At 35.3% G+C, this 16,669-nt stretch overlaps 1 protein-coding gene across 1 annotated transcript in view; it reads left to right on the top strand.

Moving 5' to 3' along the window:
• CSMD2 (CUB and Sushi multiple domains 2) overlaps positions 1 to 16,669 on the top strand; it is a 994,819-nt gene that overhangs the window by 567,878 nt on the left and 410,272 nt on the right. Inside the window, exons 7-8 of the mRNA XM_031962095.1 lie at positions 9,581 to 9,658; positions 16,291 to 16,378. Coding sequence (XP_031817955.1) covers positions 9,581 to 9,658; positions 16,291 to 16,378 — 166 coding nt within the window. The remainder of the gene's footprint in view (positions 1 to 9,580; positions 9,659 to 16,290; positions 16,379 to 16,669) is intronic.

Raw genomic sequence — 16,669 nt, 5'->3', positions numbered from 1 at the left:
TCATGTGATTATTTTATTTTAATTCATTCCAAAAATGAGCTTCTGGCTTTGTTAGTTCAATTTTTTTTAAACTTTTATTAAAACTTATTAAAAGTTTTATTCATCTCTTCTTTAATTTTCAGGATTTCTATTTTTGTGTTAAGTTGAAGGATTCTGATTTGGTACATTTCTATTTTTTAATTATATACTGAAATTATTGATTTGTTTTTCCTTTGTTTTATTGATGAAATTCTTTAGAACTATATTATTTTTGTCTAAGTTTTGACTGTAGTTTAGAAGTTTTCATATGTTGTCTTTTGTTATTTTAATTTATAAAATTGTCCACTGTTTCTATGATTTGTTCTTTTGAGTCACCATTTCTTTAGTATAAGTTACTTAGTCTCCAATAATTTTTAATTTTTTAAGGTTATAGCTATCTATTTAGATATTGACATCTATCTGAATATATATGGCATGACTAAGAAATACATAAATTCCCTTCTTTTCTGATTTAGCACTTGCCAGAAATCTATTGCTTAATTTTTTTTTTACAAGTCCTATTCAAGCTCTTAATTTTTGTTAGATTTTTCCAAGTCTATGGTTTCCTGCAATTCATTTAACTTTTTAATGCTATATTATACATTGCATATATAAGTATTGATACTGATTTGGAATTTATGGTGTCTATAAATATAATGTAGCTTCCCTGCTTCTCTTTTCATTGTGTCTATTTTTACTGTCCTTGTCTGAAGTCATGATTAATACCCCTGCTTTTGAGAGTTCATTTGAAGCTTAGGAGATTCTGCTCCAATACCTCACTTAACTTTGTGTGAATCTTTGTTTCAGATGTGTTCCTTGTGAATAATATATTGAATTTTGCTTTTTATTATCTCCTTTCTTCTCATTTGTAAGTTCATCACATTCATTGTTTTGTTTGTTAATGGTGTTCTTTCCTCAATACTGTTGCCTTATTTTTTCCCAGCCCTCTCTTTACAATAAAGAAGAAGATAGGAAGAAAGAAATTTGCCTGATGCTTGTGCTACACAAAAGATTAGATCCATTTTTGTTATGTTGTTACTGCTCCAGTGACAAGATTTTAATCTTTCTTCTTAACTTTTCTCCTCCCCTCCCTCATGTTGGAGTTTGTATGCTTATGGTTAGTTCTTTCTATATCTTTCCCATCTTAAAATCTTTTCCCCTTCTCCCTGATCCTTCTATTTCTTTTTTGAGTTCAGTATATTTCTACAGCATGGATGTATATGTGTGTGCATTTGTGAGTGTTTGATCTAATTTGTCTGATTCTGATAAAAATAAATTTCATGAGGTACTGGTTCATCCTGGCCTTGTATGTTCTTCATCTCATGAATCCCAGTTATGTGAAAAATGTTTCTTTTTCTTGCTCTCCCTTTTATTCACTTTGACACTCCTTTTTCTTTCTTTTCAAGTTTTAAAATCACGTCGAACCACCCTCAGCTCCTCTTGTCTTTTTGAACTTTCTCTATGAACTTTGAAGGCCTTAGGCCTATCAGAGGACACTTGTTGCTTCTCTCCCTAATAACATAAACATTCTCACATAATCCTTTACAGTTGATCAAATTGTTTACTTTCATATATTTCCTCTTCTGTGTTGCATTTCCTTTCCAGAGTATTTACTCACTTCTCATCTTTTTATCAGGAATGCTTGGAAATCCTCTGTGTCCTTAAGAATTCAGTTTTCCCTTGTAGAATTATACTAGGTTTTGCTGAATATGTTATTCTTGATTCTAAGTCCTTTTGTTCTACCTTTTGGAATATATTTTGAGTTCTCCTATTTTATTGTGGCAGCTGTCAAGACTTGTGTGATCTTGACTATGGCTTTTCAATACTATTTAAGGATATTTGCAATATTTTTTTTAGAACCCTGGATTTTGGCTACAACATTCTAAAGAGTTTTTGTTTTAATGTTTCTTTCAGGATGATTTAAATTATTTTTGCTTTGCTCCCAGATTCTAAGAGATCTGAGAAGTTTTCATTTATTATTTCTTAAAATGTGATATACTAATTTTATTGTTTTACAATGATTTTCAGGTAGCACAGTGAGTTTTAGATGATTTGTCCATGGGATGGAAGGGGAGAGAGAATTTGGAACTCAGAACTTTGAAAAATGAATATTAACCTATCAAACTTATGAATAAAAGAAAAATTTATAAATAAGCAACAAATAAAGAGAACTGGGAAACATGAACTGAATAATTTTGATTACATTATATTTAAAACCAATGTGGACAAGATTAGAAGGAAAGCAGAAAATTGAGGAAGAAAAATTATAGACAGTTTCTAGGATAAAGGTTTTGTATTTCAATATAGAGAACTTTGTCAAACCTATATATTAAGAACTAAACTTTTTTTTCAAAATTGCCCAGCTTTTCTTTGCTTCCTTGTATGTTTTCTTTTGTTTTCTGCTATGCATTTTTTACTTTATTTTTTTTTCTTCCCCATCCCAACTACAAAAGGCTACAATTAAACATGGACATATATACATATATATAGATAAGGATAAACATATATTCAATATACCCTCTTACTGGGCAACTAGGTAACGCAGCAGATAGACCACCAGTCTTAAAGTCAGCAGAACCCGAGTTCAAATCTGGTCTCAGACACTTAACACTTCTTAGCTGTGTGACCCTGGGCAATTCACTTAACCCCAAATGCCTCAGCAAAATACCCTCATACACATATATGTAAGACTGTGCTAGGCTTATCCCCTCCTATAATCATTTCTCTGAAGGTGGATAGCATCTTCCTTCATAGTTCGAGTCTTTCCAGGTTTTTCTAAATCAACTAAGTCATCATTTCCTACACCGTAGCAAACACTCCAACCCAATCACATTCTATCTGTATTACTTCTGTCTTTGGTTATATAGATTTAATTTGAAATAATTGAAATTAGCTTTTTTTATACTTCAACAATGCTCTCACCCTTATAATATAGTTTTAGGTCTAATACAGCTGTATCTAATTCCTTTACATCTTTTTTTCCCCTAATTTCTTTGAAGTTCCTCACTTTGTTCTTCCAAATAAATTTTGTATTATTTTTTCTTAGATTTTTTTTTAGTAATTTAACTGGAATGACATTGAGTAAATAGATTAGTTAAGTAAAGCTGCCATTTTAAAAATTATATTGGCTTTATCTACCCATGATCAGTAAATACTATTTCAATTATTTAGACTTGAGTTTATTTGTGTAAAGAGTGGATTTTTTGTTTATATTCATATTGTTCCTATATCTGTTTTGACAAGAATGCACTCAAGCATTTTATCCTGTCTAGGTAATTTAAATTGTCTAAGAAAATATTGAATTATATTGCTGATATATAGTGAAGTTTTGCTATTTTTCACTTTTGATTAAATCTATTTAAAATTGAACTTTGAGATTATTATTACTATCCCTGTTTTTTTAAAAATACAAAATTGTACTCCTGCCCTTTATTTTCTCTTTGTGTATATCTCTAATTTTTATGTTTCCTGAAAGAAACATATTACTGAGTTCAAATTTTTAATATACTGAGCATTTTGGTTTTATGGATAAATTCATCCATTCACATTCTAAGCTACAATTAACTACAACTGACATGTATTTTTCTCCTTGTTTTTGTTCATTATCCTTCTTACTATATTTATCCTATCACTCACCAGTCCTCTACAATTTCATGCTATCTTGCTTTACTATTCCTTAACCTATCTATCCCTTTGAGAATCCCTCCTTTATCCTCTCCTCCCACTCTAACCCCTTACCTTATTTCTTTCCAAATCTAGAAGATTTTTATACCCTTCTAGCTTTCTATGTTATTCCCTCTTTAACACATTCTTGGTGAGACTTAAGTTTCCAGTACTACCTGTCTTCACCCCACTAGCTTCTTCTGTATTAGTTTTTCCTTTAATGCCTCATTTGTATGAGATAATTACTTCTTTTTATCTCTCCTTACTTTATATTTTTTTTAGAATCATCCCATCATATTCAGCTCACCCTGTGCCTTTCTTTCAAACTACCAAATAATGATGAAAATCATAATATTACTACAAGTAATATTTTTACATGTACAAAGAAAACAATTTGATCTTATTGAATCCCTTATAATTAAGCTTTATTATCCCTTATATTTCTTCTGGATGTTATATTTTGAATTTCCCTTTAAGTTCTGGGATTTTTGTCAGAAAAACCTGAAAGTCTCTGAGTTTGTTGTATCCTTCTCTCCCTCCTCCCCCATTCAAGATTATACTTAACTTTGAAATTATCCTTGCTTGTAAGCCTACCTTTTTTTGTTTTATGGAATATAGTATTCTAAGATCTATGATTCTTCAACATAGAGAGTCTTGTGTAATCCTTATAGTAATTCCATAGTATTTAATTTTCTTCTTCAACACTTTCTCCTTTATCTGGGACCTTTGAAACATGGCTATGATATTACAGTAAATTTTCCTCCTGGGATCTTTTTCCCATAGTGATTGATGGATTTTTTTTTCTATTTCTACTTTAGCTTCTTCTTCTAGAACTTAAAGGCAATTTTCATTGAAAATTTCTTTTACTGTTATATCAAGATTTTTTATTTATCATAATTTTCAAGTAGTCTGAGTGTTGTCATTATTTCTCCTTGATCTGTCCTCCAGATCAGTTGTTTTTTGGTAAGATGTTTCACTCTCTACATTTTTCATTCTTTTGATTTTATTTTATCATTTCTTAGAGTCTTAGAACATCATTAACTTCTGCTTGCCCATTATAGCTTTCAAGAAATTATTTTCTTTATTAAGTTTTTGATTCTCTATTTCCAATTAGTTGATGTTTTCACAATTTTCTTGATTTTCTTGGCTTGCTTTTATTTTTTCTCTAATTTTTCCTTAATCATTCTAATATAATTTTAAAAAATATTGTTAAGTTCTTCCATAAGCTCTTTTTGTGTTTGGGACCATTTGATGTTTCTCAATGAAAAAGGAGTGGCTTTTTAAAAAAAAATCTATTATTTCCCTTCAAATAGGAACCCAAATCTTTTCTATTCCCATAATAGCTATCTATGGTTAGGTTCTTTCTTCTTTGTATTGTCATATTTATTTATCCATTTATTTATTTATTTATTAACAACTATTAATGTAATCAAGTTACAGTCCTCATATATGGAGAATGATGCCCTAAGCCTCAGAGTTTTTTTTTTTTTTTGTTTTTTTTTTAACTGTTCTTTTCTGAGCAATATCTTTAGTCCAACCTTGGACTCTCCTCTCCAGCTAAACTGTCCTGCAAATGATCTTGCTGCCTGTGGTCCTTTAGGTGACTGTAAAATATAGCTGTCCACTCTGCCTCAGAATTGAAACCAGAGACTTTGCTCTCCTCCAAGTGCCCATAATCCATAGTCCTCCCCTCTCCAGCACTGAACAGATGTGTGCTAATTTCCTCTCCTCCTAGCTGCAACTAGGGATAAGTCTGGTCTATCTATACAACTATGCTTGGCATCTCTCCCCAGTGGAAGGTCCTCTAGGCTTTTCCTGTTAGACTCCCACACTGCAAAGTGAAAGTTTTTAAGTTTGAGGCTGCCTCTCCACCCAGCTGCCCCCAGAGCTTGTTTTTTGATTCACTAATCAAAGCCTCTGCACCTGGATGTCCAGTCTTACCAAATTGTCTTAGAGGGACAACTGCTTTATTCTGTGTTTATTTCTGCTGCTCTGAAGTGATGGGTTGTCTTTTGTGGAGGGAGAAAAGTTTTGGAGTCTATGGAGATTGAAAAATTTTCTGACCTACTCCATCATCTTCCCAGAATCCTCTCCCAACTGATTTTCATATGACATATTCATGAGATATTCGTATGACATGATATTCATATGACAACATATTTCATATGACATATTACTATCTTGGTCAATACTCCACTTGATATTTTCCAGCTCATTAATATCCTTCTTAAATTGTGGTACTTAGAACTGATCAAAATGGTAATTTCTCAATTACTGGTAAAAACAATTTCTTAACATTCATTTTTTTAAAATTTAGAGTTCTTCTTCTCCCTTCTTCCTCCTTTTCCCCTCAAAATGGAAAGCAATTGGGAAAAATAAAATACTATTCAAACACCCTCCAAAAGTCTATGATACTTTCTTCCATGAGTATATACAGAGTCCAGGGGAAAATGGACCCAGGTTTTAAGAGGGCCTTTGCAAAGGGAATAAACTTCAGGTTTCTGGAAATCTTTATCTCTTAAATGTGCAATAATCATAAAGTTTCTCTTAGGTGTGTTGTAGTTTTTTTCCATGTTTTTTTTCCTTCTTGTCCATCTATGTTCATGTTGCAAGAAAATACCAATTCAATGAGAGTATCCCCATAAAATCTTCTGATCTCTTGTACCTTTCTAATACTTAATAATAACAGTATTTAGCTTTAAAAATACTTTATATCATGTCTTATATAATTTTTATCCTTATTCATAGGTAGAATAGATATAATTTTAGAGATGAGAAAACTGAAACTTACTAGTTCTAGAGATTCTCTCTACAAAATATTTCTTTTCCCTTTTCTGTGTCTCAAAGTAGGCAGGCTCTCCTATTTGGACTCCTTCTCTCCTCACTTCTGTTTGTTTCAATTTTGACAACAAAACCTCCAATTCCATTTACTACATGATTTCTGTGCTTCTGGGAGTACTTCAGTACCTTGCCTTTCATCTGGGTAGCTGTAAACAGATGATTCCACATCATATACTTAGATAAACAAAGTACATTTGGGGAAGATTATTTTTTGATTCACTGTTGCCTTGATGTGAAAAATTTCTCTTGCCTGTGGTGAATAGGCTGAGGTTAATGTGCCTGCTATTGGGTACCTTGCAGTCTTCCCCTATGGGCTGGGGTATTCCTGTCACAATCTTATTGGCATTGAACTTCACCTATCCCCAAATTTGTTCCTTAATAAAGAAGCACATTTTCTGTTTCATAGGAGCTAAAATCTGCTTGAATTGCTTGAATTATTTTTTTTGCTAATGCCCTCTACTTGATAATATGTCTATATTGGTGTTCACTGGGAATTTTACTGCTGGATGCACATGGAAAGTAACACACATTTTTCAAGGGGATTTGAATGCATATCAAGAAATGCCTGCGTGTGGATATAACTGGATTTCATCATATATTCAGTTAAGATGAACAGAACTTCTGAGAAAGAAATCTATGGGGAGGTTTATGATTCAGGCACAAAATTATTCAGTCCGTATTTTTCCCCAAATAGACATCTTATTGGTTTTTTTGGTTTTGATTTTTTTTTTTGGTTATTGCTTCAGGTACAGAGCAGATTTGAGCTTAAGCTATACATGGTAAAAGCCCCCCCCCCCCTTTTTTTGTGGTTCCTGTTTGCCCTAAAGCAGGAGAATGTAGAGTGCTGTTAGTAGTACTGAGCAATTGAGCCTAGTTAGTAGCAGCACTTTTTGTCAATGTTGATAAAACTGTCCTAATCTACAACTGCAAAAGTCCTAGACAAATGGGATTAGTTAAACTCCCAACACTCATTCTGCTAAGGGAAAACAGACAAAAGCTATACTTCAGTTGATCAGGTAGAAACCCAAGAGCACAACAGCAATTCAGAAACAGGGATTAAGATTTAGGATTCCCAGCTACCACTGTGCTTTGTCTGGCATTATTCCTTATTTTCGCCTCTATTGTATGGTTGGTATGGCTAGTTGTTCTAAAAAAAATACTTCTCAGCTCTAACATCTCTCTTTCCCTTTAGTCCTTGCCTCCATATTGGACAGCTCAAATTGGACATCTGATAGACATCTTAAATTCAACATTCTTTATCTTTTCTCTGAGACCCTCTGACTCCCAATCTTCAAATTACTGCATCCACTGAGGTGCCATCATTGACCATTCTCTCTTACCTCCTATATCCAATACCTTACCAAGTCCTATCAATTCTACCTCCACAATATCTCTTGTATGTACTCTCTTAGCTCTCTGACACTGCCACCATCTTGATACAAGCCCTGATCATTTAATATTTAGATGACTGCAAAAGCCTTTTGATTGGTTCTCTCTGCCTCAGATCTTGGCTCTAAAGGGGAAAATGAGGCAGGTGACCTTGCACAGCCCTTCCTCACTTAAATCCAATTCACTTGCATGTCATGGCATCAGCTCCCTGATATCATGGTCCTCTTCAAGAATGAAAGACAAACAACAATTCTACTTATGTCAAAGTGATCTTCCCAAACATCAGGTATGACTATATCATCCTTTTGTTCAGTAAAGTCTAATGACTCCTATTACTTCATGATCAAATATAAAATCTTCTGAATTTTTAACATTCTTTACTACTCAGTCCCTCCTACTTTTATAGTCTTATTTTCTTTTTCTCTCAGTTCCAAACTATGTAATCAAGTGACATTGGTTAGTCTCCTTGCTCTTCTGAGTTCCTTCAAGTCCTTGATAAAATCCCATCTTTTACATGAAGTCTTTCCTGGTTTCCATTAATGCTAGTGCGTTTCTTTGTGTGTAGTTATTTGCTTGTTATCTCCTCTGTTAGACTGTAAGCTCTTTTAGAACAGGAATTGTCTTTTGCTGCTTCTTTGATTTTGTATTCCTAATGTTTACCATAGTGCCAATGAACTATGGTAAACACATGGTAAGTACTTAATAAATGCTTATTGCTGTTGTTGTATTCTAGGTGCTTTAATAATGTATAATTGCTGTCTCCTACCAGGCAGAAATCCCTAGGTTGCTCTTTACCTGGTGTTAGCATTTCTTGTACTTTTATTTTATTCTCGTCCGTTTGCTATATGATTACAGTTGGTCACAGCTGCACAGTCACAGCTCTGTTCTTTGAAGTAGCCAACGGGCCAAGTTTGTCAATTTGGTTTCCATCCCAGTCCTCCAAAGCGTACCTGCCTTAACTCCCACTTATTTACTTGAACTTTAGACAGAAGGACCTGGGAAGTGGCTCACATGATGGTGTAAAGGGGAGGGCATTTGCATTTTAAAATATGAGCCTGGAAACAATCATAACCAAAGATTTGCAATTGTTACTAGTTGAATGTTACTAGTGAATGGCAAGTGAAGGATTTGATTATTCACTTTGGCTCCAGATCATCCCTAAATGATTTCCTATTTCACTTATGCTTTAAGTCAGCTATCCTTAGGCAAAGTAGATATAGCAAGCTAAATAAAATTTGTGTTAGTAGCTAACATATATAAAGTGTTTTAAGGTTTGAGAGTCTATTATATTATTTCATTTGAGTTTCAGTTCAACCCTGGATGTACTATAATTGCAATTATTCCCATTTTAGAGATGAGGAAATAGAGGTTCAGAAAGGTTCAGTGATTTGCCTATGGATATGCAACTGCTGAATGCTGTGATGGATTTCAATCCGGATTGTTTTTGTTTCCAAGTGTAATACCAACGATGCTGTACTATATTTGTATATTCATTCATAAAGCTTGCCCCTGATCAACTGTGAGTTTAGGACATAATAAGATAGCCCAGGGCCAATTATGGAGTCTACCATGAAATTTTTGCTTTATAAATAAATTCTCTAGCACTGTTCTAGGTTCTCCAGTCTGGCACTAAGATAAACCGCTCTTTTTTTCCTTCTTTTATCTCCAGTCAAGAAACAAATCGAATTGAAATCTCGAGGAGTGAAGCTGATGCCCAGCAAAGACAATAACCAGAAGACATCTGTCTGTAAGTTCTCTAGCCTCTTAATTTAAGAGGTGCTAGTGTTTTCCATTCTAGATATTGATCTTCCTGGAGCCATGGTTCTCCTTTTTGTTTTTGTTTTTGTTTTTTTGTGGAATGCTAAGATGCCCTTTAAAATTTTTTCTGCATTTATTGCATCACCTTTTATTCTGTGCTCTCTTCACAAACATATACTAACTTTGGGAGATGGCACAGGGAGGAAGTGAGGGAAGAGGGGCTTGGGGATTTATATCATGGTATAGTTTGCCTTTTCCTTGACTAATCTCTTACTTTTCCCTTCTTTCCTTCTCCCTCTTACTCTTGGTTTCCCTTTCTTATTTTCCTTTTTCTCTTATATTTTCTCTTTTCTCTTCTTTTTCTCTGCCTCTGAACTGCTTTCCATTCTAGGTTTCAGACCAGAAACTGTCAATGTTGGTTTTTTTCTCTCTTCTCCTCTCCTCTCCTTTCCTTCCTTTTTCCTCTCCTTTTCCCTCTCCTCTCCTTTCCTCTCCTCTCCTCTATTTTCCCCTTCTTTCCTCTCTTCTCCTCCTCTCTTTTCCTCTTCTCTACTCTTCTCTCCTTTCCTCTCCCTCCTCTCCTCTCTTTCGTCTTCTCTCCTCTCCCTTTTCTCCTTTCCCTCCTCTTCTTTTTTCTTTTCCTTTCTTTCCTAAATGTTTTAAATCACGTACTTTAAAATCAACCAGGTTTTCCTGTTGCCTTTTCAACTTCTTCTAGTTATTCTTTGTAGTAATTGTGATCCTCAGCATGGTAGATACGTCCCTCAAAAATTTGTGATTCCTGCATGCTCACATTACGCCACCCCAAACTGGCAGCTCTTTTCTTCACCACTTCCATATCTCCCATTGCTCCCCAGAGGATAGTCAGGACTGATTGGTTTATCTCATTTAATAACCACAAGGTGTGAGGGGGAAGCATTGTACTCTCATCTGAACCATAAACTTCATGCCTTTCACCTTCCATTCAGCATATTGGGCCATGAAGCCCTTGCCCTGCCCAGGGGAGAAGCCTCTATGTAGGCTTTATGCCAAATATCCGATGTGTCACTTTCTAAGTGCAGTCTTCATCAAGAGAGAAGTCTGGAGGGAATTTTAGAACTATTTCTCAATCTTTCCCCTGCTTTCCTCATCTATAGGCCTTATGTTTGAGCTAGGCAAGACAGAGAATACCCACATAGCTTGGAAGGGAGGGAAGGATACTGAGTGAAGGAGTACCTTTATCTCATTTAAACTATTCTTTTTGATCAGTGTGGAGTGAGAACTTAGGCATCACTATTGGTTGGTGCCAGTTTTATGTAGGTGAGAAAGAACAGGATCCCAACCATGAAAAGTGACCTAGAGAATCATCTTTAAAAACAGAACAAAATGGGATAACTGAGCAAATGAGCTTCTTCAGGAGAAGAGAAAAGAGAGATAATTGGACACACAAATTTTAACCTTTATTCTGGAAAGGGCTGTGATGTTGATTTCTAGGTCTCAGAGATGAAAACAACTTTTCTTTGAAAAGCTAAGTTGATATTATATTTAGTCTTATTTACTGCTCGATTCTCTATAGACAAAAGTAAATTTATCTGTTTTCTTTATTTTTCTCTTCTTTACTCTCTCTCTCTTCTCTGTTCCTCTTCTTTTTTCCCTTTCTTTTCCTCTCATTAATTCTTCATTCTCTATCTTTTCTTTCCTCTTCTCTATCCTTCTCAGCTTCTCCTTCCTTTTCTTTATACTTTCCTCTTTTTTCTTTTCTTCTATAACATTTTAGTCTTTGCCTCTCTTCCTTCTTGCACCTATTTCTTTCCTCTTCTCTTTTCTTTCTCACTGCTCTTTCTTCTTATTCTTTTCTTCTCCCTTTCCTTCCCCTTTCTTATCCTCACTTCTTTCTTTCCTATCTCCATCTCTTTTTTCCTCTCCTAATTCTGCTTTTCTCTCACCTATTGTTCTTTTCTCAACAGTCCCCTTCCTCCTTCCTTTTCTCTTTCTTTCACTCTCATGTATTCACGAGAGGCTAGAGAGCCCAAGGAAAACCTCTTCAAAGCAAAATCTTTGTGTATTTAGAAAACTAGGTGCTCTTGGACCAAGAGCTGGAACTAGAGATCTATCATTTGCCTCTTGACCTAAGACTTGATAATTACCTTTCTTACTTCATTTGAAATTGGGTTATTCCAAACTTGAAGCAAAGTTAAACAAAGGAATATGCACTTTTCTAAGGACTCTATCAGTGCTCTGTAGTGGGACTTAATTCAATTAAGAATTATTTGGCACCTATTATGTTAGGAGTACTGGCAGATTCTAAGGGAAATAAGAATTAGATGAGATTTGATTCTTGCCAGTAAAGGAGCTCAGACCCAAATTTGCAAACACAGCAGTGACAGCCAAGGGTATAGTGAAAAATGTTGGGGGTTGGAACTTGTGAGGCCTGAACTCTTTGTTAAGTATTTTGTTTGTGTGATCTTGGAAAATCTTCATCTCTAAACTTCAATTCTTTGAAGTGTAAAGAGATATTGTTCTGGACCTTTTTATCTCACTGGGTTCAGCTGATGCAGTGTAATAATTTAAATACTTTAAAAACCCTTTGCCAATCTGAGAACTGATTATCTTGAACTTTCCTGGAAAGGAATTAAGCCTCCTATTCCACAATTATTTCTCTTGATGATGTCCTAGAGAGACCACTCCCCTATTATAGTGTATATTAAACTTTTACTGCAAAGAAGTTGTTTATTTGGAGCTCAATCAGAGCACTTTCCTCAGGAAAGGAATGATCTGTTTTGACAATTCTCTATCCTTCATCTTCCTTAGGTAATATAAATGCCCCACAGATTCTGTAGTTTGCCAATATATGTCTTATAATGAGGATAACTGGACTTTGGGTTCCTGCATCTTGGCAGGCTGTGAGTTCTGCTAGCCAAATTTTCCTCCCTTCTTTTAATTAGAAAGAGTACTTCCTTATAGTCAAAATTTAATAGTCATGATACACTTACTGGAATAGTGCCTTGCCCTTGGAGAGTTGTAGTAAAGTGTTTTATTTGTATTTTTGGGAGGATAGGATGAAGATCAACCTTTTCCTTCCTCCTTTCAGTAATCAGTAAATTGCCAGGCAAAACAATAAAGTAACAACTGGTAGATTCTGAGTAGTATAGTAAAGTTGTAATTGACAAAAAAGGGAAAGGAAACTCCATCTGTAATTTAGAGTGTAAACAGTTCATTAAGATTTAAGTTTCATGGTTTCCCTGGTAACTGGGATGAATTCATTTTAGAATACAAGAGCTTGTTGGATATTTTTGCAAGAGAAGAGCTGGTCAGTAGCATACAGCATCACAAAAAGGGTTTCTGATTTCAGGCTGCCATGGCTAAATTATATTTTTAGTTTAGTAATTAAAGAGGAAGACTGCTGCCTGTTATTTTATCAAAATAAAATGCTAGGTAAACTATACCGTAGCACTCTCCCCTCCCTCTACTCTGTCTTTCCATGATTATTGCTCTCTTATACCTTGTCTTGGCATTCAGGACTGGAGGAGAATCAGAAAAGAAGTTTCTGTACTGTTGGAGTTTGTCTGAAATCAGATCTTTCTTAATATGTTTAGGCCTTATTCATTAACAACTGAGATTTGTAGCTATGATGGAGGGCACTTGGGTCTAAAAATGGCACCTTTGAATTGTAGGCAGCATTTCCTTATCTCCTATTCCTCTGTGGATTGGTATCATATTAGTTGAGAGAAGATTGAAGGTATAAGACAGAAAAAAGGGACGGAGTTGGGGGGATTTTTTTCTTTAGTATATATTGGGCAAATGACAGTTTTTGCACATCACTAGTGGGTATATGTATTTATCTCATGTGTAGTAGATGCAATTATTTATGTATAAAGATAGGTAATATTGGAAAATGCCTCCAATTCACACAGTTCTCAAAATGAGTCATCTTCTTTCTTTTCTTTGTCCTATCCTTCCCTTCCACTATGACTTTAAATAACTTGGTAACCTTAATGCTCTTTCTTGCAATATTCTATTTCTTTCTCTGAATCTATAAGGACTGTAAGAGACTGGGGTCAGAATGAGAACTTGATTTAGTGTATAGATGAAGAGAGAGGGAGATGATTTTTGTTTTGAAGAATTATTTTGTCCATCTTATCATGGGGAGGGCAAGCTCTATGATTTTTATGGAGAGAGGCAAAGGGATGGCCTTTCAATGTGGATCAATGACCTTTTTATGGAAAAATTAATAGGTATGGGCCTTTTGTATTTTCTACAGGACAAGGTGTTAGATAATAATGAGTTAAACTAGGTGCTCTTTGCCAAAAAATATACTTTGTTAGTGGGCTTAATATTCATTTGGTCCAGTTTTTCCAAGTTTTTCTAACTATTCAGAACCCTTCTTTCAAAACATGTATTTCTATCTCACCTGTAATCTAAAATATTGTCTGTATTAGTACTTCCGCCTCACATGGTCTTGAACTAGAATTTGTCTCAAATCACACCTCAGCATTACATGTTAAGCACTGGCCTTTGGTTGCATGTTCTACACTGGCTCTTTAACTTCTTGTGGGCTACACTTGTACTTCAACCCCAAACTGCTTCTACTAGCATTCTAACTTTACATTACCTGCCTTAGCACTTCAGTCTTGCCAACATAAGATTGCACTCAGGATTGCTGCCCTTGATCTCCAACCTCATTATGCTTGTGCTAGCTGTCCAGCCTTTCACTGCACTACCAGGATGTCTTTGCATTGCCTGTCATTACTCTCCAGCCTGTGTTTGGAGATAGTGGTATGATGCTAAAAAGAGACCCTGCTTCAGTTCTGCATGAGGCTTGGGCATTTAATATTGTTTATATGCTCCTCACGTAGCTTCAGAAGAGAGGCATTTGCCTTTTAGAAGTTTTTCTATAGATCTCTTTGGGAGTAAAACACCTTGTTCCTCTTTGTATTATTTATCATAGGAAACTGTTTAAATGCTTAGGGCCTATCTGGACAGCTGTCTAGTTTACACCATATCATCCTGCTCCACACATTTTTGTTTCCTCCTTATCCCCTTGACTTCCTGACAGAAATGGCCCATGGCATATTAGGAAGGTAGTTCTGGAGTGGTGTTTGGCTTGTTTGCTCAATTCCCCCCCGGCCATAAATATTCATAAAGACCCAAGTTGCCTGCTCAATTCCATGGGAGGAAAGAGGGCTTTGAATTGACTCACATTTCTTGTCTCTATATGTCCACCTCTAAGTACATATCTCTTCTCTGACCTCCATACACTTTGAATAAAATATGTCTTAGTGGGGTTTTGGATTTGCTGAGAACCTTTGAGTACAGACTGTGGCCTCCAATCTCCCATTTTTAAAAGCTGCTTTGTGTAGCGCCAGCTGGAAAAATGCTGACCTGTATGGATTCTTCACTTTCTGTTTACCACAAAAAAAAGAGGAGATGAAATTGAGCTGTGTATTGGAATGATCAAATTCAGACAAATTTACTTTCCATAATGGCTTAATGTAACTTGCCTAAGTGCTGCAAGCCAGTGGATTTCAAACTTTATTCTTTTCTTTTTTAAATGCTTAGCTGTAGACCTGCCCCTCCTTCTACAAAAAGGCTTTTGATGGTAGCAGGTATGATTATGCATAGTATTTAAAGGCCCAGATCACAGAACCAATCTATTAGTGCAGTGGAGATGGTTATTGCCATGAAATAGGAATAGTAGGACATTATGGTGTCTAAGAGTGTGTGTTTTTGCCTTCTGCCTTTCTCTCTTCAGCCCTAGCATCAGTGCCTAGTTATCCATCTTATTTTATTTAACCTTGCCTAGTCTACTAAAAATGGAATCACAATACAATGTTGTAGATGTTTGGGAAAGTTGTCACCTTGAGAAAAATTATTGTGCATGAGATTTTGGTGGAATGTGAAATTAAAATTATCATGTTAAAAAAAAAAAAAACTCCTTTCATCCCTGTTAGAGTCATCCATGTTTGCATTTGTACTTGTGCCATTTAACAGATGAGGGAGGTACTGTTTATTTGTACTATTTAGTTAGCTATGGGTAATATTTGGGATGGGAACTTGTCAAGGGGAAATTTCCATATTCAAACTCAATAGTCTTTAGGACTGCTCAGGCTGCTATCTCTTACCTTCTTTATTATTTGTAATCATGCATATTTATACTTTTCTTTGTTTGATTTATTTGTCTGTTTGGGGGCTGAGGCTGAGGGCCATATCTTATACAGACTTAGACCTTCAATCTGGGAATGGCAGGACTCAGGAATAGGCTACTACCCAAAGGCTTTGTAAGGGTTGATTTTCATCGATCCCTTAGAGTGAGGTAGAGTACTTTCTCATTGATTCCTGTCATCGAATAAGGAAATTGGGTAGTTGTTCTATAGTGTGTATCATCTGCCTCTGTGTCCTAATAAAATTGCTATATTTCAGCCTCAACTACATTACAGTCAAAAGAGATTTATTTGTTAAAGGTAAATCTCCTTTCTCTCCCCAACACAAAATCTGCAACTCCCCCATCCCACTCTAACAATGCCTCCGCCTCCAAAGCAGCAGGCCTTTTCTGTTTCTGCATCTATCCACACTGAGACAATTGTCTGATGAGTGTTTGCCTATGATTTTCTATCTCTGTATGTACTGTTTTTTGCCTTGTAGTAACTCAGGTTGGTGTATCCCAAGGGCATAATATGTGTCCAGACCCTGGTATTCCAGAAAGGGGCAAAAGACTAGGCTCAGATTTTAGGTAAGTTCCTTTTGGATTCCTTCTTTTTTTGCATGTAGAGTGTGTGGGAAATGTGGGGAGCCAGGGTTTGGCTAGATATTAGATAGATATTAGACTAGAGCAGATATTAGAAAAGATTATGAAATTTGGCAGTGGATTCAGGTTCCTGTCTTATAATAGCTACCATTTCTTATCTTTTGACAGAAAAATGTCTTGTTTAAAATGTTTACAATTTTATACTTTGGGGACATATTAGTACCCCATTTGCTCCTATTCTTCAGAGTCACTCTTAGTTTACTATATTGAGCACAT

Source organism: Sarcophilus harrisii, chromosome 3 (genome assembly GCF_902635505.1).
Source record: "Sarcophilus harrisii chromosome 3, mSarHar1.11, whole genome shotgun sequence".
NCBI classification, from domain to species: domain Eukaryota; kingdom Metazoa; phylum Chordata; class Mammalia; order Dasyuromorphia; family Dasyuridae; genus Sarcophilus; species Sarcophilus harrisii.
This window is presented reverse-complemented; position numbering and strand designations above follow the sequence as displayed.